At 39.7% G+C, this 25,017-nt stretch overlaps 2 protein-coding genes across 2 annotated transcripts in view; one reads left to right on the forward strand and one right to left on the reverse strand.

The window, feature by feature from the left end:
• The window catches only part of slc18a1 (solute carrier family 18 member A1), a 17,021-nt gene extending 775 nt beyond the window's left edge, over window positions 1–16,246 (reverse strand). Inside the window, 16 exon segments of the mRNA XM_032516633.1 lie at window positions 1,268–1,401; window positions 1,488–1,607; window positions 1,791–1,854; window positions 1,992–2,043; window positions 2,459–2,537; window positions 3,525–3,620; window positions 3,726–3,786; window positions 3,941–3,984; window positions 4,225–4,314; window positions 4,560–4,652; window positions 4,754–4,837; window positions 4,944–5,002; window positions 7,388–7,512; window positions 7,592–7,968; window positions 10,170–10,268; window positions 15,930–16,246. Coding sequence (XP_032372524.1) covers window positions 1,268–1,401; window positions 1,488–1,607; window positions 1,791–1,854; window positions 1,992–2,043; window positions 2,459–2,537; window positions 3,525–3,620; window positions 3,726–3,786; window positions 3,941–3,984; window positions 4,225–4,314; window positions 4,560–4,652; window positions 4,754–4,837; window positions 4,944–5,002; window positions 7,388–7,512; window positions 7,592–7,968; window positions 10,170–10,266 — 1,575 coding nt within the window. The 5' untranslated portion in view covers window positions 10,267–10,268; window positions 15,930–16,246.
• A 4,144-nt stretch (window positions 16,247–20,390) lies between these two features.
• On the forward strand, window positions 20,391–24,606 carry LOC116689981 (dickkopf-related protein 4). Its single transcript, XM_032516733.1, has 4 exons — window positions 20,391–20,599; window positions 22,117–22,233; window positions 22,633–22,753; window positions 23,809–24,606. Exons 1-4 carry the CDS (start codon window positions 20,486–20,488, stop codon window positions 24,117–24,119), a joined length of 663 nt encoding a protein of 220 aa, XP_032372624.1. The 5' UTR covers window positions 20,391–20,485; the 3' UTR covers window positions 24,120–24,606.
• The last annotated feature ends 411 nt before the right edge of the window (window positions 24,607–25,017 follow it).

Genomic DNA, 25,017 nt, shown 5'->3' on the forward strand with positions numbered 1-25,017 from the left:
TGAAGGAAAATAGAAGCACTTTTCCGGTTATGGCTAGGCGTTACTGCGCAGCCTCCAACTGAGCTCGACGACGTAGTTGTGATGTGGGCAACGTGTCTGAAAGTTGTAAGTCTTCTGGTAAATCTCAATCATTCCCAATCAGCAGTGACGGAGAGCGTAGGTATATGTCAAAAGATAACATAGGCACAGGCTTGATTACTGCTTAGTTAACATTAGTAATTAAATCTAAACAGCTAATGGAAGCCCAAACTGTTTGCGTGCTTCTCTTGACAATATGGTGATTTGTCGACTATGCGACAGCAAGTCGTGTGGTTATGAAGCAATTGTTAGCCTATTTTTACAAAAACGTCTGCTGCGGAGCCATAACGTGAGGTACAAGGTAATGGAGCCTTTTATACATTAACATAACACACGTTTCTTTAGAAATAAATAACGGACAAATAGAGTCTTTAAACACTTTAGATGTAAAGTTATTTGCTGTCAAAGTGGCCATCGCCTGCCGTTAGCATCCAACTGACTGTCATTCATTTGGGCGCCACTTTGACCGTGAATAACTTTACATCAGAATCTTTTAAAGACTCTATTTGTCCGTTGTTTATTTCTAAAGAAACACGACAATGTATATAAGGCTCCGTTACCTTGTATCTCACGTTATGGCTCCGTAGCAGACGTTTTAATAAAATTATGATGATTGCGTCATAACCACGCAACTTACCGTCGCATTGTGGAGCAATCACCGTATTGCCAGAAGAAGCACGCAGACAGTTTTGACTTACATTAGCTGTTTAGGTTTTATTTAAAGTTAACTAGCATGTTAGTTATCACTAATTAGCCTGTGTCTGTGTTGTCTCCTAACATATACCTACGCTCTCCATCTCTGCAAGATTGGGAATGATTGCAATTTCTCTTGGCACAGCTACCAGAAGACTTACAACTTTCAGACACGTTGCCCACGTCACAACTACATCGTCAAGCTCAGTTGGAGGCTGTGCAGCAATGTGCAGCAATGCTCAGCCATCATTGGAAAATTGCTTCTATTTTCCTTCACTAGTCTCCGTCCAGAACAACGGTATCTGTTGTTCCATTTCTTTAACTGTCTATGGTGTATACCTGTTACTGGAAATTAATGGAAACCTGCAAGCAAATGGGAATCAAGAATTCTTAGTGGCCGTGGTAACAGTCTACAAAGGTAGTACCCTGGTCCTACACCTCTGCTGTTGTGCTCACTGCTCACTGGTCTAATTCATGTTTTTAAATATGTATTTACCATTTTCTCCTCTCTGACAGCAGGGTTACGTAACAGGAAGCAGAGTGGAGCATACAGAATGTTGATCACCCCGATAAACACCATGAGACAGGGAAAACCCACCGCCTGAACCAGAGCGCCCCCTGTGGATGGTCCTGGAATAACAGACAGAGACTTGTAAACATATGTTCAACTCATTAGTGCTAATTTCTTTTAAATTCATGCCACATTTTCATATTACCTATAGCAAACCCCATACACAGTGCAACGTCAGCAATGGCGTAGACGCTGCCGTAGGCAGAGGCGTGACGGATGTCGACCAGGTAACCCATGATGGCCATCATGGAGGAGTCCACCATACCTGACGGACAAAAACATTCAAATAAACAATTAATGAATAACAACCGTAATAATTATCATAGTTGTTGTTTCCACAGTTTATATAACAAAATATAAAATCATTAGTCTACATCAGTTTACTTATGAACACCATTGATGTTAAAAATGTAAATGAGACAATAAGTGTGTTGATTATGATTATTACCTATAGCAAAGCCCAGACCTCCGTTTGGTCCAATCAGGCCATAGATACTGGTGGCAAAAGGAACCTGTATACACACACACACACACACACACACACACACACACACACAGACACACACACAGACACACACACAAGTCTATGAAAAGATGACTTCCTGTAACTCCAATGGATAAAACAATGATGGTTGGATGTTCTACTTACACACAGCAAACTGATGCCAACGATAAACATCCCTAACATGGAGCAGAGCCACCTGGAGACGCAAAAATACACATCAGCCACTTGTCTGCCTTACACCTGCAGGTTTACCAGAAATCTTTAGGATCAGGTCTGAACAGAACTCAGACTTTCCAGAAAAGTTAATCTGTTAATCTGCTAATTAAATTTCTCCTCTGAGAGGTTGTATTAACTGAACACACACACACACACACACACACACACACACACACACACACACACACAACACACCAAGTCGATCAATAAACCTACCTGTATGTCTGTGTAATCTGTGTGTAATTTAGAGTTTATTAAATTGAAATGTTTCCTCTGCAACTTTGAAGGCAGCAGCTTTTGATCTATAATCAGTGTAATCACTTTGTAATAACTTTATACACACACACTCGCACACACACACACACACACACACACATACTCGCACACACACTGACCGTCCCATTTTGTTGGCCAGAACACCGAACAAGTTTGTTCCTATCAGGTAGGAGATACTGGCAGGAAGGAAGGCCATACCTGCAACACAACATAATATAACACGCTCTGAGAGAAGGAGACGAGGGCAGAAAAAGGGGAGGAACAAAGGGAACATGAGAAGTAAGGAAGCAATGAATTAAGGGAAAAACATAAGAAGTAAGGAAGGAAGGAAGGAAGGAGGGAAGGAGGAGCATAAGAGGAAGAAAAGCAAGCAAGGAAGGACAGGAAGGATGAACATAAGGAGGAAGGGAGAAAGGAAGTGCAGGAGCACCAAGGGAGTAAGCAAGAGTCCACAACGCCTAGCTCCTATGGCGCCATTTTGATGCTATCAAGTCATCACCCGCCATTAACATTCCATTGACTGCCATTCATTTTGATGCCACTTTGACAGCGAGTAACTTTACATCTGAATCGTTTAAAGACTCTATTTGTCCATTGTTTATTTCTTAAGAAACACAAAAATGTATAAAAGGCTCCATTACCTTGTATCTCACGTTATGGCTCCGTAGCAGACGTTTTTGGAAGTATAGGCTAACGATTGTGTCATAACCAGGCAACTTACAGTGTTTATCCATTTATGCGACACAACTGAAGCGTGGTGTGGCGGCTCGGACGGACTACAATTTAAAAAATAGTTTGCTAAAACTTGTTGTTGTCGCAGAGTAGAGGAATTACCTCTACAGGCTAAGCTTGGGGGCAGTTTCGACTTACATAGCTGTTTAAGTTTAATTACAAATGTTGACTAGCATTTTAGTTAGCAATAATTAGCCTGTTCCTATGTTATCTCCTAACATATACCTACGCTCTCTGTCTCTGCTGATTGAGAATGATTGAGATTTCTCTTGCACAGCTACCAGAAGACTTACAACTTTCAGACAGGTTGCTCACGTCACATCTACGTCAGCAAGCTCAGTTGGAGGCTGGAAAAGTGCTTTTAATAGACTTCACTGGTCTCTGTGGAAAACAACGGGGTCACATTGTCCATTTCTTTTACTGTCTATGAGGAGAATAGACAGTGGAACATACCAAGTTGCCATTTAGGGGAGCACATGGTCTGCATCATCCAAATGGGTAGAGTCGGCTCCAAGATGGCTACACCCATGTTGGCAAAACACAGAGAACCTGCGGACAGAAACATAATATGTCACAGACTCTACAGACTTGTTTGTCTTGTGTTTTGGAGGTAAATGTGGCCATAAAGGTGAGCGTGAGGAGACGTCTTCATACCTGCACTGATGAGAATGTATGGATCCTTTAACAGAGTCAGTAATGGAGTACCTTCCACACTCTGAAACACACAAACACACAAATTGAAGCTTTTCATGCTGTTTCAGAATAAAACAAAATGTTACTAGACAGGGCCAGAACAGATCACATCAGATCATATCACTCAGGTCAGACTGGTCCTGATCAGATCAGTAGTGGTTTTAAAGTGGACTCACCCCTGGAGAGATCTTTGAAGGCTGCAGGATGAACAGCTGTAATGCTGCAACACATTAAAAAAAAAAAAAACATTATGCCCTTTGGATCAAATTAGTGTGACATTACTAACATGTACACAGGAGGTCACAGGTCCAAAAGCCCCTCAGCAATAACAGCATTTATAGATGCCGATCATCATCGTTGATTCAAGATCAATCTATTTTGAGATAAATTCATATCCACACTGAACACTTTATCTTGAGTTGTGTTTTAACCACTGAGAAGATTTTATTTAAATCTTTACCTCCATCAAACATAGCCAGAAAGGCCAAGATCAGGAAGGGAGCACGCTTTCCCACAAACTCGTACATCACACTGCCAAATGGAGCTCCAACTGAAACACAATCCACACACCTTCAACACAGAATACAACAACAAATAATATGGAGTTATGAGATAAATGTAGTGAAGTGAAAAGTGCAATATTTCCTCTGAGATGTAAGGAAGTATACTGTAGCAGAAAATGAAATTTCTAAGTAATTGAAGAAATGTACTTAGTCACTTTCCACCATTAGTGCTGTACTGGTGCTAAAGAAGTACCAATGTGCATGTTTGTGTGTGTATGTGTGTGTGTCTCACTCAGGACCCCCATAGCCAGTCCTCCCAGTGCAATGCCCATGGCGATGCCTCTCTCCTCATCATCAGTGTACACACTGGCCAACATACCCAGACCTACACACACACAAACACACACACACACACAGTTTCTCCACTTTTGTATGAATAAGAGATCTCTGTCTAAATGTTTTGTGTTTCAGAGTTGAAGCGTTGACCTGCTACAGACGAGAAGGACGAGCCGATTCCCTGCAGGGAGCGAGCAAAGAACAGCAGAGCATACGTCCCTGAGAACGCAAACACTGACACACACACACACACACACACACACACACACACACACGATTAGACATTTCTTTATAGAAAACCCACCGCCATAACTGTGTGTACAGTATATGTGAGACTTACTGATAGTTGACACAAACATAATGATGAAACCAGCAAACATGGGGATGTGGTACCCGACCCTGCAGAGACAGACAGACTGTAAATTAACTAATGCTACATTTATTAACATTTAAAGAAATACACATTCACATCTACAATGTCTGTAAGAGTTTTATAAGATCTGTACGCTTGTGGATGTTAAAACTTTCTCAATTTTTCAGATGTATTATGGAACTGAGGCAAATACATTTACAGTCTTAAAGCTGCAATAGACAATTTTCTTTTTTGGCATTGTTGGGCACTAATCTATATTATGTATACATATATGCAGGTCAAAAGTTTGGAACCACCTTCTCATTTAATGCATTTTCTTTATTTTCATGACTATTTACATTGTAGATTATTACTGAAGGCATCAGAACTATGAATGCACACATATGGAATTGTGTACTTCACAAAAAAGTGTGAAATAACTGAAAACATGTCTTATATTCTACTTTCTTTAAAGTATCCACCCTTTGCTGTGATTACTGCTTTGCACACTCTTGGCATGCTCTTGAATGGTAGTCACCTGAAATGGTTTCCCAACAGTCTTGAAGGAGTTCCCAGAATGCTTAGCACTTGTTGGCCCTTTTGCCTTCACTCTGCGGTCCAGCTCTCCCCAAACAATCTGGATTGGGTTCAGGTCCGGTGACTGTGGAGGAGCAGCACTCCATCACTCTCCTTCTTGGTCAAATAGCCCTTACACAGCCTGGAGGTGTGTTTGGGATCATTGTCCTGTTGAAAAATAAATGATGGTCCAACTAAACGCAAACCGGAAGGGATGGCATGCCGCTGCAGGATGCTGTGGTAGCCATGCTGGTTCAGTATGCCTCGAATTTGTAATAAATCCCCAACAGTGTCACCAGCAAAGCACCCCCACACCATCAAACCTCCTTCTCCATGCTTCACGGTGGGAACCAGGCATGTAGAATTCATCCGGTCACTTTTTCTCCGTCGCACAAAGACACAGCGGTTGGAACCAAAGATCTCAAACTTGGACTCATCGGACCAAAGCCCAGATTTCCACAGGTCTAATGTAATTTCCTTGTGTTTCTTGGCCCAAACAAATCTCTTCTGCTTGTTGCCTCTCCTTAGCACTGGTTTCCTAGCTGCTATTTGACCATGAAGGCCTGATTTGCCCAGTCTCCACTTAACAGTTGTTGTGTCTGCTGCTAGAACTCTGTGTGGTATTCATCAGGTTTTTAATCTGAGCTGCTGTTAACTTGCCATTTTTGAGGCTGGTGACTAGGATGAACTTATCCTCAGCAGCAGAGGTGACTCTTGGTCTTCCTTTCCTGGGGCGGTCCTCATGTGAGCCAGTTTTGTTGTAGCGCTTGATGGTTTTTGCAACTGCACTTGGGGACACATTAAAAGTTTACGCAATGTTCCGGACTAATTGACCTTCATTTCTTTAAGTAATGATGGCCACTTGTTTCTCTTTACTTAGCTGATTGGTTCTTGCCATGATATGAATTCTAACAGTTGTCCAATAGGGCTGTTGGCTGTGTATCATCCTGACTTCTGCACAACACAACTGATGGTCCCAACTCCATTAATAAGGCAAGAAATTCCACTAATTAACCCTGACAAGGCATACCTGTGAAGTGAAAACCATTTCAGTTGACTACCTCATGAAGCTCCTTGAGAGAACACCCAGGGTTTGCAGCACTATCAAAAAAGCATAGGGTGGCTACTTTGAAGAAAGTAGAATATAAGACATGTTTTCAGTTATTTCACATTTTTTGTTAAGTACATAATTCCATTTGTGTTCATTCATAGTTTTGATGCCTTCAGTGATAATCTACAATGTAAATAGTCATGAATATAATGGAAACGCATTGAATGAGGTGTGTTCAAACTTTTGGCCTGTACTGTATATACATATATACATTTCAGTATATTGTAAGGCTTTAGAAAATCTAGACTAAGAGACTTTGGCCAATCACAGATTATTTCAGAGAGAGGGCGTTCCTATCGGCTGCAAATACAGATACGGGTGCATGTTCCTTTGAGGTGAAAGCATGATTCAATGGTGGAGAATCCTGGAGACGGGTTGATGGGAAACCTGGGGAAGGGGGTTGCAGGTAACATTAGGAACTTTACTGTATGTGTATGCAATATGGACCAAAATCGTTGTTGCACAAATATGTGCCAACGACAACACCCAAACCTTCTTTTCTTTTTCTTCTTTTTTTATTGGCACAGCAACTTTAAGGAAAGACAGCAGCGTGAACAGTACCGAGATCTGACCCCTTTAAAAGTTGTGTTGTGTGAACACAGGTCATTGCTTTGTTATCCATATTTAATCCCAGCACAACCACAAACCTTCAGAGCAGCTCTGGTCAAAGTTCAACAAATGTTTTTTCTCAAAATTAGACAAGAAGTTACAGATGTTTCTATAGTATAATCAGCCAATCAGATACCTGTTGGTGAGCGGGCCAACAAACGGGTTGATGAGCAGCTGGACAAGAGCTTTAGAGGCAAACAACAAACCAACACGAACGTTTTCCTCTTCCAGAAACGCACTGTCCTGAAGACAGGAGGACTCCTGCAGGAGAGAGAGAGTGGAGAATGTTTGAACTCACTTGTAAACACTGAACCATCAGCAACAGGTAAAAATCACCTACTGTAGCGTTGGTGGTTTTGTTAATCTGCAGCTCTGTGGTCGGGCTGCTCTGGTCTGTGGGCTCTGTGTCTGGGGTGGGTTCGGTCAGGATCTTCTGCAGACTGAATGTCAAATTGTCAAACAGAGATACCAGAGGAGACAACCGGGGACTCTGCTTTGATTGTGTACCGTCGCCACTATGGCTTATCCGATGGAGCTGTGAGCTCTGGGAGGTCTGGCTCAAGGTCTGGAGGTTTGACCTTAGGAAGGGGGACTGGGAGGGCACAGTGCTCAAGCGTGATGCACCAAGGGTGGGCAGAGGGAGCAGGGATGGCTGGGCGGTCTGGGCCTCAGGTCTAGGATGCTCCATGGCGTAGAGGAAGGTCGGGATGATTGGCACTAAAGGAAGAAGATAAATTAATTAAAATAAAGTTCCTCACCAAAAAACATTTCTTTGGCAACTTGAATATTTCAGTCACAGAGAGGTTAACACTTTGTTACAGGTGGAACAAAGACAATATGAACTCACTGATTAGGCAATGTTCTCAACGACTTCAGATAACAATTAAGTGAAGTGAAGGTAACGTAACAAAAAACATTATTTACTCGTCCATTAAAGTAAATATGAACTTGGTGCATGAGTTCTTTAACTAAATTTCAGGGATTCAGTCAGAAAGCAGGCAGAGAACCGTGGAAACAAAAACAGAAGCCAGCTATAAGCTCACCAGTCAGTCATAGATATGACCACACTGAACACCACACACTAGCACGCACACACATTCATACCTTCACATATGGACCATGTGCAATAACTAGTACTTTTAGTGTGTATATTTCTTCTATTTATGATTGTATTGTTCTACTATTTGTTTCTTGTTTTTTTTTAAATTAGATTTATGTTTACTGGGTGAACTGCAGTTGAGAATTTCGTTCTTTTTTGTAAAATGACAATACATTTTCTGATTCTGAGGAAGACATCCTGCACTATCTAGGGTTATTTTACTCGTTTTTCTGCCACATGTAAACTCACTAAGAAGATTTCCTTTCATCTGTAATTCAACTCTTCCCATAACTAATTTTATGATCTGTTCAGTAACTGAAATATATTTGATGAGATAGATGAGTTTATTTTCAATACAAATCAGTGTGTTCAGTACAAGTGTATTAGAAATTATACTAATATCTTCCTCCATTGACAGAAATAACCCTTAAAGGCAGAATGTGTAACTAGATAACTTATGACTAAGATTATGGATGACTATGGTGGGAAGATGGTTTATTAACTTACTTCATAGATTCATAACTTCCTAATAATTTCCCAAAAACATCCAAGAAGTTTACTGAAAATAACTCTGTAACTTAATTATGTTTCAAAGAACTTCCCCCTCTAAACCAAAATAAATGTTAATTAATTATACTTTTTTCTTCTTCAACACTTTATCTGTGTACCACATTCATTCATTACATTAAATATCAGTTGATAATTACTTAAAGCGCATACATTTTCTCTATGAGAAGTACAAAATAAAAAAATATCTGTCAAGGAACTTACTACTACTGAAATTACTATAGGAGTTTTACATCTGAACAAAGCTGATTAGTGAGTGAAGATTGATGACACAGGAGGTAAAAAACACAACTATTCAAACCCACAATGAGCTTCTTACGACATATAGAACCCATCAGAGGAGAAATAGAGCAGAGAAAATGATTTTATCAAAGGAAAGATCAAAGGAGACAACTGTGGACTGAGACCGCAATTTTAAAGGTCAGGTCAGGAGGTTTTGTGTGTGTGTGTGTGTGTGTGTGTGTGTGTGTGTGTGTGTGTGTGTGTGTGTGTGCGACCTCTCCAGCCTTTAGATGCAACTCTGAGTCTAACTGCTGACGACAGCCATGAACTCCTGGGTTTTTTAATTGCGTCACAAATCTGTTTTTCAGCAGCTGAGACTCCGCCATGGAGTAACATTAGAGGACGATCTGTTACTAAACCATGTCTGGAAACACCACCTGGACACAAGAATGTACACAGCTGACCATATGTGTGTAATATGTTCATTAATGTGCAGCTCTCACAGCCTCCGCTCTGCTGGATTCAGACACCAGAGCAATATGTTGCTGCCCTGGAAAACCATGTGTCTCTCAAAAGTAAAAAGAAAAAACAGGCCTTTAAGGTTATTTTTTTAAGAAGTTGATAATAGAAGTAGCATTTCTTCCAGATTTGTGTCTGAATAATTCATTTGGTGATTCTGGACAGTAAACAGAAAATTGTGTTGTTGTTTTTTTAATCATGTCAGAGTGGTTTCTCTGTGGTTTAAGTTAGCGTTAGTGAAAATAGTGTTTTTGTCCCAGTATGTTTTCGGTTCGGTTTGTCAATTTGTTTGTTTGTTTGTTTGTTTGTTTGTTTGTTTGTCTGTCAGAAGGATTGTGTACACAGCCTTTTTTTCTTTGAAAAAATAACAGGTGTCTGAGTTCTCTGAGGTCCAACACTGATCTAAGTGTTTAGATATGGCTCACAGTAAATATATGATAATAATAAAAATAATATATATTACACATAAAATAAATCAGCTTCTGAAAACCTCCTCTAACAACATACTCACCGACCACAGTGAGCAGCATGTTGTCGAGCAGTAGAGCGACACACACCACCACAAGGACAAGTCTGGGAGAACCTCGACTCTGCCGGAGCCAGGCCATGTCTGCACAGAGTGAGAGAGAACGAGAGAGAGAGAGGGGGGGAGAGAGAGAGAGAGAGAGAGAGAGAGAGAGAGAGAGAGAGAGACACGCATGTAAACTTGTGATAAATTTTTATGTGACATGTCTCAAACACAGCAGATTGTTAAGTCACTTTGAGTCTCTTTTAGCAACATGTTGCATAATGCACATCGTTTTAAAGGTACCAGGAACTTCCGGTTGGAAGATGAGCGGATAGCACGCACGGTCGGTAGCTCTTGCTTAGTTGTAGGCCTATTTAAAATTACAGTCTAAACAAAGTCCTACTAATCCATTAAAGAATTAGCCTACCTTTACTTGTATCAAAAAATACTAAACATAAAAAAGGAAATATGCTGTAACAAACGAAAAATGCAGACTACACAAACCGCTAAGACGGGGACAACAGAAGAGGCAGGCCCCGATGAAGCCGCGGGGGATAGTTAGGAGAAGAAACGAACGAGCAGACCGCGAACAACCAAGAGATCTTGACCGCCATTGAAACGTTGCACACTGAGCTCCGCCAGGTAAAATCCGAAATATGTAACAAAATAGAGGAGAAAATTGCCAATGTAACAACTACTCTAAGCCATTTCCCGGCTGCATTAAAAGGCAAAAACGACTCGGCCATTAACGCAGTGAAAGCACAAGTGGAAAGTCAGATACGCAAACTGAAGGAGATGGGGGCGTCTGCCTCCGACTCGTCTGATACTGTAGTGGAGTTGTAAAACAAAGTTAAATGCCTCACTAACCAAGTTAAAATCCCTCTTTTATTAATAACGTTAGCCTAATACAAGCCCCTCCCCTTCTCTAAATATTTTGTCTGTTTATAATCTCTTTAATGACAAGGAAGAAGACAGCTTGATTTTTTATTTTTATTTTTCTGTTGCTTAACTCGGAGGGGTAGGCTGCATACATAGTAGCTTATTATGTGTGAAGTATCTACAAGTCTGACTTTGTTTTTCCTCATTCTACAAGCCACTGAGCTACTGATTAGGTAGGCCATTAGGTAAAAGTTAATGATTAAGATCTCAAGTTATGGAGGTTGCACCTATGTTATCGTTTTGTTAGGTGTATGTGGGGGCTTTTCTCCCACCAGTTCAGGTAATTCAGAAGGATAGGATGATAGATAGATAGATAGATAGATAGATAGATAGATAGATAGATAGATACTTTATTCATCCCGAAAAAAATGTAAGTAGTTTTAGATAAGTGTTTTTTGTTTAATGTTAGAACGGGGGTGGGATGGGTGGGTGCACTGCTTAACTCAGGACTGCAACAAGTTAGTGGAGAGGAAAAGGAAGCCAAGTAAGATCATAACAAATTACTATATAAATACAGGATCCGTTCGATAAAGACAAAAAAAAACGAGAGGTGACTTTTTGTACCTGGAATGTCAATGGGGTTAACAAACCAGTTAAAGGGCAAGGTTCTGTCCCACTTAAAGGCACTTAAAGCTGATGTGATCTTCTTGCAAGAAACTCATCTGAAAAATTATGCTCATTTTAAACTTAGATGTAGATGGATAAGCCAAGTATTTCACTCTAAGTTGTTTACAAAGGCAAGTGGGGCGGCCATATTGATCCGGAGGGGAGCATACCTTTTTGCCGTCCTGGAAAGATTTCAGATGGGTGATGAGTTTGCTGCATGGGTCCAATTAGGCCTACTGTACAGTAACCTCACTGCTAGAATACTCCCAAATCAAACGTTTTCAGCCCAGTTCCGACTCCACAGAGGCACAAGGCAAGGTTGCGTACTAAGTCTTCTTAAGGCGTACTTAAGTCCTTTTGGACAAACTCAAAAATAAAATTCAGTTCTGTAGGACTCTTCCATTATCCCTAGTGAGCAGGGTGAATACATTTAGGATGTTTTTTCTCCCACAACTACTTTACCTCCTCCAAAACATACCAATATTCCTCTCAAAGTCATACTTTAAAATGGCAGACTCAATAGTTCTTCACTTTGTCTGGAATTATAAATCCCATAGAATAAAAAAAGAACACTTGTGTAAGTCCAAATCACATGGAGGACTTGCACCAAATTTTATAAATTATCATTGGGCTACATCTATCCGTTCCATTGCAACAGTGTTGGATGATACTGCTTTGCTGTTGAAGAGGCTGGAGATGGAGCGTGAGGACTACCTAACATACTCAATTGGTGCTGTAATTTTATCTCCGATTCCTCTTAACAGAACATGTTACACAACCCAGTAATACATGACACAATAAGGACTTGGAAACAGATATCAAAGAACTTAAAACTCTGAGCGCTCTCTCTCTGGTTGCCAAAGCAGCAAACTCTTCCTTCCCTCCTTCTTGTCTAGACATGGCCTTTGATATTTGGAAAGAACTCAGTGTTCGTAGCGTAAGGGATTTATATATAAAAAGATCATTTGCATCTTTTCATCAGTTACAAAAAATTTATGATTTACCCAAACATAATTTATTCAGATTCTTTCAAGACATTATATAAGATCATATCTTCCTCAGTTTGAGAAAGCAGGGCTAGATAAGTTGGATGACTGCCTAGGTGAGTTACGGAGGTCAGATCACAATATATCTTGTTTATAAGATAAATTGCAAGAGATAAGCCGCCCAACTACAACCACCGTAAAGCGGATTGGGAAAAGGAGTTGGGTACGAATATACAAAATGACCTATGGGATGAGAGTTTTGCGTATATCCACAGGTGCTCCAAAAACGCACGTCATTGTCTAATACAGTTTAAAATTCTACATAGGCCACATTAGACTTTATTGGATCTTCCCTAAACTCTCTCCTTTATGTGAAAAATGTGACACTCATGTCGGTGATTTACTTCATAGTTATATTCTTTGTTACATTCTCTTGTTAATACAAGGTTACTGGAGTAATATCTTTGGTTTTATGTCTAAGGTGTTAAATATTCAAACAATCCCAGAACAATTGTTAGTACTCTTAGGGATATCCAATGAAGCTAAGAGACTGACACTGCCACAACAGCACTTGATTTCAGATAAAGGGGGAATACAGGTATACTCAGACAAGAAGAAAATGTGTTTTTCAACATTAAACTATGTAAACATGTTCTAATAGAAACCCCAAATATAAGCATGAACCGGAAAATTAGCACAATTGGTTACATTTAAATGTCTGCTGTCTACCCTAATAGGCTCAATATCTTCACCGTCCAAACAAAGACACAAAGGTGGCGTTTTCAGGCAGTGCATTTACAGGATTAATTTGGACAATTAGCCAAAATAATGCAAAACATGTGCGTTTACACCAAAAAACACTTCAGTGTGGATGGCCCCTAAATAAAATGTTATCTTTACCAATACAGTAGTTGTTGAGAATTCAGTCTACAACAAAGTGGTGGACTTTAGCTAGTGTGGCTAAAAATAAATGTCTGTACAGTACCGCCATTTGGTCAGTGATGTTTGGCTGGCTATAATTCCTGCCTGAGTTAAAGTCTGAAACACAGCTAAGAAACAACCGCCAACGTAGGAAGAGATCAACAGTTTGGGAACTCCTTAGAATGTAAACACTGGAAGCAGGGAGAAATCGCTGGTCTGACTCTTTTCAAAGTGCAAAAATCTATCTACTAGCAATGGATACACCTGCAAACTAGTCTGGGAGTTCATGTTTTATTTGCTATGGCGGATGCTTCTGGTCCCTCTCCCATTCAGACAGGTTTTCAGTGGCTTGAGACACGCAGGGCCAATCTCAAACGTTTATCTTACGTGGGGTATGTTTGAGACATCCGCATAGGAACACCAATGAGATGGAAACAACAAAGATGGCAGCAGCTGATGGGGAACATTCTGTTAATGCTGGATCAGTATAGAACAAACTGGATGGTATATTTTAAAGCATTTCTTGAGAACAATCTTTCTTCTCAAGAAAGGCTTTAAGATATATGTTTGCCATACTTTTGAAAGGATTTGGCAAAACAACATTTTCCTGTCGCTCACGTTATTTTCCCTCCACCCATGTTACCCTAAGTATTGCCATAATATGCTGTAATGGGCCATCTACAGAGGATGGACCGGGTCACTGGTCGCTCAAAGTCGCCTTGTTGACGTGATATTACGCAGAATTATAATGGAAGAAAGTAAATATAACTCATGTATTGCATATAAATGTTTTTCTTATATGTAATTTGTGCAACCTGATCTCACAGTATTCCGTGAAATGAACACGGCCCCTCAACTCAAAATCTGTGGCAGTTTCATGGAATCGCAGAAGATTCTGAGATTGAACCACCAACCTTCCAATTGGCAGGCAACTGAGCCACAGACGCCCGACTTAAAGCTCATTAACACACTATATAACTCAGGAAATAGGACCATCATCGTCATCATTTATTCAGGGAATCAACTGTGAGGAGCATGTGCATCATTAAATGCACCATTGTGCCTGCTAGTTAGCTAATGTTAGCATGCTAAAACTCTATTCTAAAATGGTAAACATGCTAAATATCTGGCATTTTGAGTAGGTTAGCAGGATGATGTTATAGCATTTAGTTGAAAGCACTGCTGTGTCTAAATGCAGCCTCACTGAGTTTTGGCATAACTGTTCAACCATGTTCTCACATTGTTTTATATTATTATTTTATAATCTTGGTCACAAAAGATGATTTCAATGTTTGTAATGTAATAGATATTTCCTCTTGTGTTGACGGCTGAATGGTTTAGAGGCTCTTTCCTCCCTCACTAACAGTTATCGGTCTCTCTTGCTCTCTAACACTAACACACACACACACACACACACACACACACACACACACACACACACACACACACACACACACACACACACACACACACACACACACACACACACACACACACACACACACACACACACCTTTCATTCTCTTATCTCTGTCCATCTCGTCTGTCCCTCTCTCCTGTTTGATGGAAAATGGATGTGAAATGTAATTACCTCGGAATCTTTAGTTTGAGAAACAAAACCTGCAGAAAATCTTCAGTTTTATACAATTTATATGGTGAAACTTTTCATTACGAGTCATTTCAGTGAAAATGCTTTATTCTCTAGTCTTTCTGTCACTGTCAAAAAGTAAATAAATAAATAGCATGCTGCTGACTAAGAAACAGATGACAATCAATGACCAGCACATAAGCTGAAGCGATATATAATCAATACATGTCCAAGAGCTGTAAACACACAGACCAAGTTAAACTTAACACGAAGCAAAATAAACACATTAAAATCTATAAAACATAATAAAAACAAATCACAAATAATAAAAAACATCTTAGCATATATTGATTCAAAATAAAGATAAACTGTCAGTCCAAATTAAGAAAACTATGAAACAGATCAATCTTAATTTTAAAAGAATAAAAGATCATATGAAACTAACTATTAGCAGAAGAAAATAGATAAATGAATCTCATTGGTAAATTAAGCTCATCTAACTTTTGATAAATGAAAATTTAATTTACACATAAATAAATGAAATAAATCTTAACATCAACTCATCATATATGAGAATTAAAATAAATAAATAATTAAAGCTACAATCTGAAGAAAAAGTTCCAATAAAACTGAGTAGGCTGTTTTACGTAGACTTCAAAACCTGACGGACAAAAATCAACTTTTAAAGCAGTATTTAAATAAATTAATCAAAATAAAACTCACTTTATTGATTTGATCGACAAACAGCTGGTTTCTGTGTAAAAGAAGAGACAGGTGGCTCCTACTTGGCAAGTGATGCTCTTGTTCTGATTTCTTCAGCTGCTGATGGAGACACTATATATCTGACCTGAGGGGAGGAGAGAGGAGAGGGCAAAGGAGACGAGGAAGGACTGAAGGAAGGACGGAGGAGGATGCCTCTTCTCTTTTATTCTGATAAAAACTGACATTATGGACACAAACACACACACAGGTCAGAGGGTGTATCATTTGCTGTGTGTGTGTGTGTGTGTGTGTGTGTGTGTGTGTGTGTGTGTGTGTGTGTGTGTGTGTGTGTGTGTGTGTGTGTGTGTGTGTGTGTGTGTGTGTGTGTGTGTGTGTGTGTGTCAGTAATTGTGAGCATCTGCTGTCCTTTTATTGAAGCCTGGAACAACCTGCAGGCTGGAGACCTTATCTCACACACACATCTACACACACACATACACTGCAGGTCTCTCGGTATGATGTGTTTCATGTATTTCTGTCCTCCTCATGCAGTCACTTCACATATGAGCTCAAATGATCCACAAAACAAATATTCACAAATGAAAGGTTATTTCATATTTGTGTGCGTGCGTGTGCGTGCGTACGTACGTGTGTAATTCAGAAACCAGCTGGCTGTCTCCACGTCATCACTAATCATTTTTCCAAATCATCCATCAGTTGTTACAGACTTCCTTCAGGCAGCTGCAGGTTTCAGGGCTGCAGATGATGTGTAGCTGTTTTTGTTTGTTAATGAACACTCAAAGTCTTGTTAAAAAAAAAAAAAAAAACTGCCAGCGTCCTTTTCCCCAACCTTGTCCCCCAAAAAATGACATTCTCATACAACTAAACAGCTATTTCAGTTACGTTTCAAGGTAAACATATTTTCTCCTAGATTTAGTTTGTTTCAGTTTGCAGTTTAAACACGTGGTTAACGTTGTGAATTTGGACTTTGCCCCTTGGACGTGGAATATGAATATATAGTTAATGTAGCAGAGAAATCTAACTGCTTTATTTGAGCTGGATATTGTCTCTTGTGTGTTTGATGATTGTATTTCCAATCGGTTGTGTTTTATTTCTATTTAAACTGTAACTTAAAAGCGGTCTACTCCCTCAGAAATTATATTTCTATTTCAAGGGACTTACTGGTTAAGTAAAGGTTATACAAAAAAAACAATTGGTTGGATAAAGGCAACAAAATTATTTGGTTACTGTGTTGTAAAGTACGGTGGCCCTGAGAGCGCAACACACTACAAATTAAGAAACACATGCAAATAGACATAACACAAGCAAATGAAGACACATCGTCACTAATCTGACAACATACAAACACATCTAATTGACAAAACATGCACCACATTTAACACACACTGTTTCCAGAGGACACTAAAAAGTAAAGCACATGGCTGGGACACGCTTGTTGTTGCTTTTGTTGTACAAAAGGTTTGTACTTTTGACTTATAAATTTATTGATGTCTGTCTTTGTGATCGCACGATTCCGACATTACAATAATAAGCAAAAGGTAAACTCTAGGTAAGCAGATTTCTGCAATATCTGAAACACTGCATCACAATGTTAAAATAAACCAATTTGTTTTTTAATTTGAGGATAACCAACTTTCATTATCAACGTCATTATCCACAAACGGTAACAAGCACTGCGTGTCCCCACTGTGTGCATTACTTTCCCCTGGAAACGGTTTTGTTGTGTTGCAAACGTTTTGCGGCGCTTTTTCTAAATGCTGCCCATGTTTGTCTACTTGCAACAGGTTGAGCTCTCAGGGCTAGTTAGTTAGCTCGCTATGAGTGTTATAAAGTCTATTAACTGGAATTCTGTGGTTTAATTGGCTCAATTAAAAATGCATTTTATACATAAATTAATAAAATCACATTGCATCTATAATGTAGGAGCCACATTATATTGTTTATGGTTTCATTTATTGATTATTGTATTATGCGCTAATATTGTAGGTGGTGGGCGTTTTCATGACGGTTTGAGCGGAAGTGATATATTAGTCTGCTTCACCTGTGCACCTGGTTCTTTGGGCTTTGACGGAGAGGGGGTGAGGCTGGGAGCGAACACTTTTGTTGACCGCACCGCGCACAACGCAGCACACCGTATAATGCAATTATTTCTACGCTACAGTTAACAATTACATAAGGTAACAGCAATGTTCAATGTATTGTACATATGGAAGACGAAGAACAATAAAATCATTTTGCAATACGATCAAGAGCGCGTCACAGGTGTGTGCATCTCTCAGCGTTTAGTCCCTCGCGGCAACATTCTTTTGGACTGCTTACAGCCGCAATATATAATATATTCATGATGCAACAGGTTCTCACAAAACTAACTAAACTTCATCAATTGCTCCTAGAATTCTGTCCAACAATAAATATAAAATAAAATGTATGAAATCAAATGTTAAAATTGAAAATATTTCTATTATCTCCTATTCACCAAGAAGAAGAAGGGAAAAAAGAAAAAGGGCCATTCTAGCGCAAGTTTCCTCTGACTATGGGACTGATGTCATTCAAAGCACATCAGATTCACCTAATTATGACTTAAAGGCGCTCTAAGCAATGTCACGCGTTTTAGGTTTAAACATTTGTTGTGACATACAGCAAACAGCTCCTCGCTATCTGCTAGCTGCCGGTCCCCAGAACACACTGTAAAAAAACACGGTCTCTGAGTCTACAAACGACAACAAAAACAAAATGTGCCCACCTTCACCACGAAGCATACACAAACAGTGTTCCAGCTTTTCCAGCCAATTACCGACAAGAAGGATTTGGGGGTGGGGTGGGAAAGCACAGAAGGGAGGGGACGGGAGGAGGAGGGGTAAGCTAGTCTTGTTTTGTTTGAAAATACTTTGAACGTCAACAAGAAGTAACGTCACTGAACATCGCTTAGAGCACCTTTAATATCTCATAATTATAAGACCCGTACCTCAAGACAGTTGGATCTCTTAATAATGACATGAACATCCAATGAGCCTCGCCGGTAGAGTTGTTTATCCAGCATTTAAAGTTAAGAGAAAATAGTAACACATTTGAAAAGTAATCTGAGAAGAGATGCTTTTTAATTTGGGTTTAACAAACTCTTGTGAAACATCTACACAGCCAAAAGAGATTAAATTCCCCTTTTCTCTGTGACATTTGTGTTTCTTTCACTCAAAGTCAGGGAAGCATCATATTAAGATGAACGTTAAAATCCTCCTTGTATTGATCCTGAGGAACCAACATGATTTTATGGGGAGGCGTATAAATAGCACGCCACATTTCACGACCGTTCAGTTCCCAACTCGTCACGTACAGACGTCTGCTCAGGCCAGCCCTGACATGTAGTCAACGTTGTGAATTCAAACTAAGACTACTTGGTTATGTTTAGGAAAAGATCATGGTTTAGGTTAAAATAAGTATGTTTGTTACATAAATTAAGTTATGTACATAAGTTAAGTTGTCAAAAAATGTGTATTGATGCCATGTAAAATAACTTTAGAAATGAACATGTTCATACACCAGTTTTGGGAGGAAAAAGTTGTTTTTTTTACGACCTTTTCTTGATTGTGTGATTGGTCAGTCACACAAACACACCTGGACATATTTAAAACTCTCTTTACTACTTGACTGTGTTGGATTTGTGTGTTCAGAGAGCTGAGATGATTTCAACTGTGTAGTGTCGTCATCTGAAACTGGTAATCAGCTTTAATCACCTGTAAACACACATATCCGCCCGCCTGACGGAGACAGCTTCAGCTCTAATGAGTCTTTATTCCAACATTCAAACCACATAAAGTACAACCACACACACACACACACACACACACACACACACACGGCTCTACCTGTCTCGTGTCTCCAGGTGTGTTTTCATCTCTCAGTGGTCTCTGCGGTGTCATGTATCAAACGACCCACCCTCACCTGAGGCCGCCCGCGGGGCTTCCAGGAAGGAAGCGAAGGCGGCGCTGGCTCCGCCGACTGATGCGGTCTAGCTTCAAACGCACCTTCAAAACTTCTGAGAGACAGGACGGATCAGAGGGGAGGGGAGGGTTATAAAAAACAAACCTGAAGCACCTGAAAGAGGAAACAGACAGAGCAGAGAGGATGAGACATTTATTAACACAATAAACTAGAGCTGGTTTTACAATTTGCAGGTATTCTTGAATAACTGAATTAATTTTGGGGCTAAAAAACAAGAGAGCTGTTTGAATTCAGCAGTTATTATAAGAATTACAGAAAACTTGTTATTATTCTCTCAAACTATTTAAAAGCAGCAGTGAGATCTTTTTTCTTTAATTGTAAGGAGGTTATAAAAGACCCTGGAGGGATTTAAACAAATTCTTCTAAAAATCAGATCAATAATTAGACCAAAGAAAGCAGGTAAAGTCAAATTATTTAAAAGCAGACAACCAGAAAAATCAAGAGGAAATTGTGAATTTCAAACATCAGGTGTGACTGACCTCAGGGACAGAAGCACATAGGAGGAGGATCCAGTGATCGATAGTCAATAGAGGAGTGATTGATCAATCGATTGGAGGATGATGTGGATGTGGCGTAGCGTCCTGTGTGTGTCTCTGGTCTCTGGTCTGGCTCTGGACTCCAACACCATCAGATCCTCCAAAGAGACGACGCAGCAGAGCTCCGAGCTGCCGGTAAGAGGAAAATACTTTACTGTAGTATTTATACTTCTACTCCTACTTCTCCTACTTCTATTCTACTTTTACTGCACTGCATCCATCCTTCAAACTAAAGTTATTATTCACTACATATGACTGTTGTCAGGAAAAACTATTTTATTCCCAAATATATCAACTTTTTTTGGTTTCTGATCAGCACTAAGGTTTAATCTCCACTTATTTAAACACCAATATACAAGTCAGTAGAGACAGGAAGTGAGTAAGTCCTATTGTGTCCTTTAGTTTAAAAGTTCTCTTAAACTTTCTAGATTTCATTTTTACTCGACTATGATAACAGCTGGAGTTACAGGTTGTTGGAGATTTAGGAGATCCGACTGCACACTCTCCTGTGTGTGAGCGATGACAAGTGAATAATCAAAGTCAGCTGAGAATAGATTTTTTTTCTTCGGTATTAGACTGGTCAGACGTAGACATTTAAAGCTGTCACCAAACAATTAATTTATTAATCAAGAAAGAAATTTGCAGATTGTCCAGTAAAATGAATTGTTAGTTTCAATAAAAAGGTAAATACAGAATTTGTCCAATCATAGTCCATAATATACAATATTAAACATATAGCCTACAGCCTACAATCTCCGCAAAGGTTTGTTGGAAAGAATCTGGTACTAATTATATATATCAATTAATAAAACAAATATAAGTTGTGTTTTCTTTTTGAGCAGTTTTTGATTGACAGAAAATTTTCATTTAAATATCTGCTGCATTTGAATCTGTGAGGTTAAACAAAGAGTGATTCTTCTTTCTTGTATTGTTTCATGTGAAGTATTTGTTAAAGTCTGAAGAAGTGAAAGTATTCAGTGTTTAACAAAAAGAGGAAAAAGCACAGGAAAAATAAAACAGAAATCTGTGTAACACATTCTCCCTTTAATTACCTTGAGATAACTCAAGTTTGGGTTCATTGTTAATCTATTGTCAGAAACTGTAATCTCCATATATGTTGAATTGTGAGCTTCCTGTAGACATATTTCATATTATTAGTTATTCAACTGACCTGCTGTGTGCTGTCTAAACGACTCCTATTGGCATATTATTGGCATTAAATCCCTATAATTAGCACCAAATCACCTTCTACAAACCTTTCTGTGAATGTACAGTTCCATATCAGTTTCTTTATAGGATATTATCAGACACTAAGATTAATATTCTCTGCCTTTCCAGTATCGACTTTACATTTTGTCAGTTTAGGTTTGTATAATTTCTTATGGAATAACAATAATATTATACATGAGATTATACAGTGAACTAATTATACTTTACTGTGAGAGGTCTATTAGCTCATTGTGTTTTATGTATATCTGTATAAATACATCAGATCAGATATCTGTAATATTGTGCAAACATTGTGATTACAACCATAGTTCCTGCAACATATTTAGTCAACTTTGATGTTAATTTTTAACATAAATGCTAGTATCATTAACCTTTTATATCTGAGGCCCTAACTGTGACTTCACTCTAACCTTGTCTGTCAGGACCGTTCCTACGGCGACCCGGTGGACCGTCCAGTACGGCGCCGGACGGAGACGACGTTCAACTCCAATCGAGGACAAACACCTCCATGTTCTACACCCGACTGCTCCGTACCCCAGGTCAGTGAAAGGCAGAGAGACAAATATTTAAACCAACACAGTCATGGACATAAGCTACATTATTCATATCTCAGTACATCTAGTCAAGTACTGTAGGCTACTTAAAGGGATAGTTTTGAAAGTTTTGAAATGGGGTTGTATGAGGTAATGATGTATAGTCAGTGTACTAACTATAGTAGATGGTGGTCAGCACACCCCCAGTTTGGAGAAGCAGACAGGAGTACCAACACAAAGGCTAAGCAATGTGCTGCTGTGGACTATAGGGCAAATGTCTTCTGTCACTCTACTAATGATTAATCTACTGATTTTGGCAGCTGTACTTGTATAAACCGTCGGGGAGTTTAATCAAGAAGTAGAATTCATTGTAATGATCCATGTAATTGTCTATCGATCCGTCAGAGGGGAGGCTGCAGTAACAGAGCTCAGAGGAGGCCGTCCTTGCAGGACAGACAGGTGGACAGGCAGCGAGACAGAGAGACAGACAGCCACATAAACATTGACGGCTTCAACAGGACAAAAGGTGAGTGATTGGTAGTCAACTACGATTCCCAGACAGCACTGCTGTGGGAAACATCCAATGAGACTGTTTTAGAACCAGTAGTGGAATCAAACATTTACTGTTACACATTTGAGGTTCTTGTACTTTGTACTCTCTACATTTGTCTGACAACTTTACAAAAGCTGAAAAGAGGGCTGTTTGTCTGACACCATGAAAAGTTGCCTTTTCATAGATACGGGGTTCTCTTAGGACAGCAAACATTTGATTCTGTAGAAGATAATGCATTGCTGTAGATTAAAGTACTCAACGGAAAAGGGGTTGAAATTAGCTCAATCGTAAACATTTACAGCATTAAAGGAAAACACAACCATTTGTTGATTTAGGGCTTATCACGGTCTCCCCTAGCTGTAGATAGGTGGGCCAACGTATTTTTTGTCTCAGTGCATGCAGTTTTAGTTCAGTGAATAGAATCCTATGCTGCCAGTTAGCATGTTGTGAGTAAAAGTGAGCCAACAAAAAAACGACAACCTTATTACTTCTTGTGGCCTGCGTACTCACAACAAGTACAAATAGCAATGTATATTAAGACTAGACGATTTCCTAGGCAGATACTAACTTAGGACTGTGGTTTGGGCGTGCTTCCACCCAATATTGTCCCTGGAAACATGGGATTCCATTCACTACACTAAGCTAACTAGCAGCAGCAGCGCGGTCAGAGTCGCACCGCACTAAAACAATGCTTGCACTGAGACAAAAAATGAGCTGGCCCACCTGTCCACAGCTTGGGGAAACCGTGATAAGCCCTATTTCAACAAACGGTGGCGTGTTCCTTTAAAAGGCATTATAGACATTAATACAGCAGTTCTTCTAATTCAGAAGCATCAGATATAAACACTGAAAGGGAACATTTTCCTGCACAAGCAACACTTACACTTTAAGCACTGTAACTACATTTCGCTGATACTTTTACTGGTTTTGAATGCAGGACTTTTACTTGTAGTGGAGTACTTTGGTGTGTAGTACGTTTACTGCATTATCTGTATTAGGACTTGTGTTAAATTGTACATCTCTTCCAGCTCCAGAAATGTCGAGCTGTGTGCGGTCCGGTGACTGTGCGTCCGGTCTGTGCTGTGTCCGGTATCTGACCGGTAAACGATGTCAGAGGATCCCGGTGGAGGGCGAGGCCTGTCTGCTGAGAGGGTCCACCAAACTGAGGAGGAAGCTGGGGCGTTGCGACTGTGACACGGGGCTGTCCTGCACCGCTGTCAGCCTGGCGGAATCAGGGAAAGCAAAAGGCCAAGGGGTGTGTCAGCCCCGCCAGAGACAGGGCCAGAGGAACACAAGGCACTCTGGGAAGAAAAGGAGGACGGCAGAGAGGAGCTGCTGACAGATTATTTATAAACTCTGTATCTTTTGTACACATTTAATTTAAACGTTAGTTCAATTTGTTGGTGAGACGTGTGTTTTCTCCACAGAAGACAGCACAGCAGTAGTACCCAAACTGAAGGGCAGTAAAAAAAAGTTACAATATTTTATCAATAAAAGTCACTATAGTAGCCCATATTAAATGAGGTGATGACAACTGTGCCGGTTGAAAGTGTTTAAACTTGAGTAAAACATTCATATTTACTTTGCCATCATCACATTTGAACAGACATTAAATGAAAAGTTTGAGATTTTGAGAAATAGTGTACTCTTACTAGCTGAGAGGAAGAAAAGCCTTGTCTTCCTTTCACTAGAAGCAGGGGACAGCTATCCTGAGGCAAGGACACCAAAAGCAGGGGGTCCATGGGGTCATTGTAGCTATCTGTAGCCTACTCCTGAGTGAAGGGAGCCAACGGGTTGAGGTTTCACGAAAGCATTTAGGAAACAAACTGAGCTATTTGTTCGCTTGTTTTTTTCCAAAATAAAAATGTCATCAGAAAGTTTTTCTTTCTTCACCATCTTCTTTATGAAAGAGGACCAGCGGCAGCAACTTTATATCTAAGTGAAATAATGGTTTCTTTTTTGGATGCTTAAGAGAAACTTAATTCTGCACCTGTTAAAGGTGCTCTAAGCCAGGGGTTCCCAAAACTTTCAGCCAACGACCCCCAAAGTAACGGTGCAAGTGATTTGCGACCCCCCCCTCCACTACAAACGTATATAAACATTGCGCGCAACTGCGCACGCACTATAGGCATATCCAAACACGAGCATACTGACAACACAAAATAACACAACAGTTTTATCTTGTGTTAAAATCATGGCTAACATAGGCTTTTTTTTTTTATCGTTTTTAAACTTTT

The sequence above is a fragment of the Etheostoma spectabile genome, chromosome 5, assembly GCF_008692095.1.
Source record: "Etheostoma spectabile isolate EspeVRDwgs_2016 chromosome 5, UIUC_Espe_1.0, whole genome shotgun sequence".
NCBI lineage: Eukaryota > Metazoa > Chordata > Actinopteri > Perciformes > Percidae > Etheostoma > Etheostoma spectabile.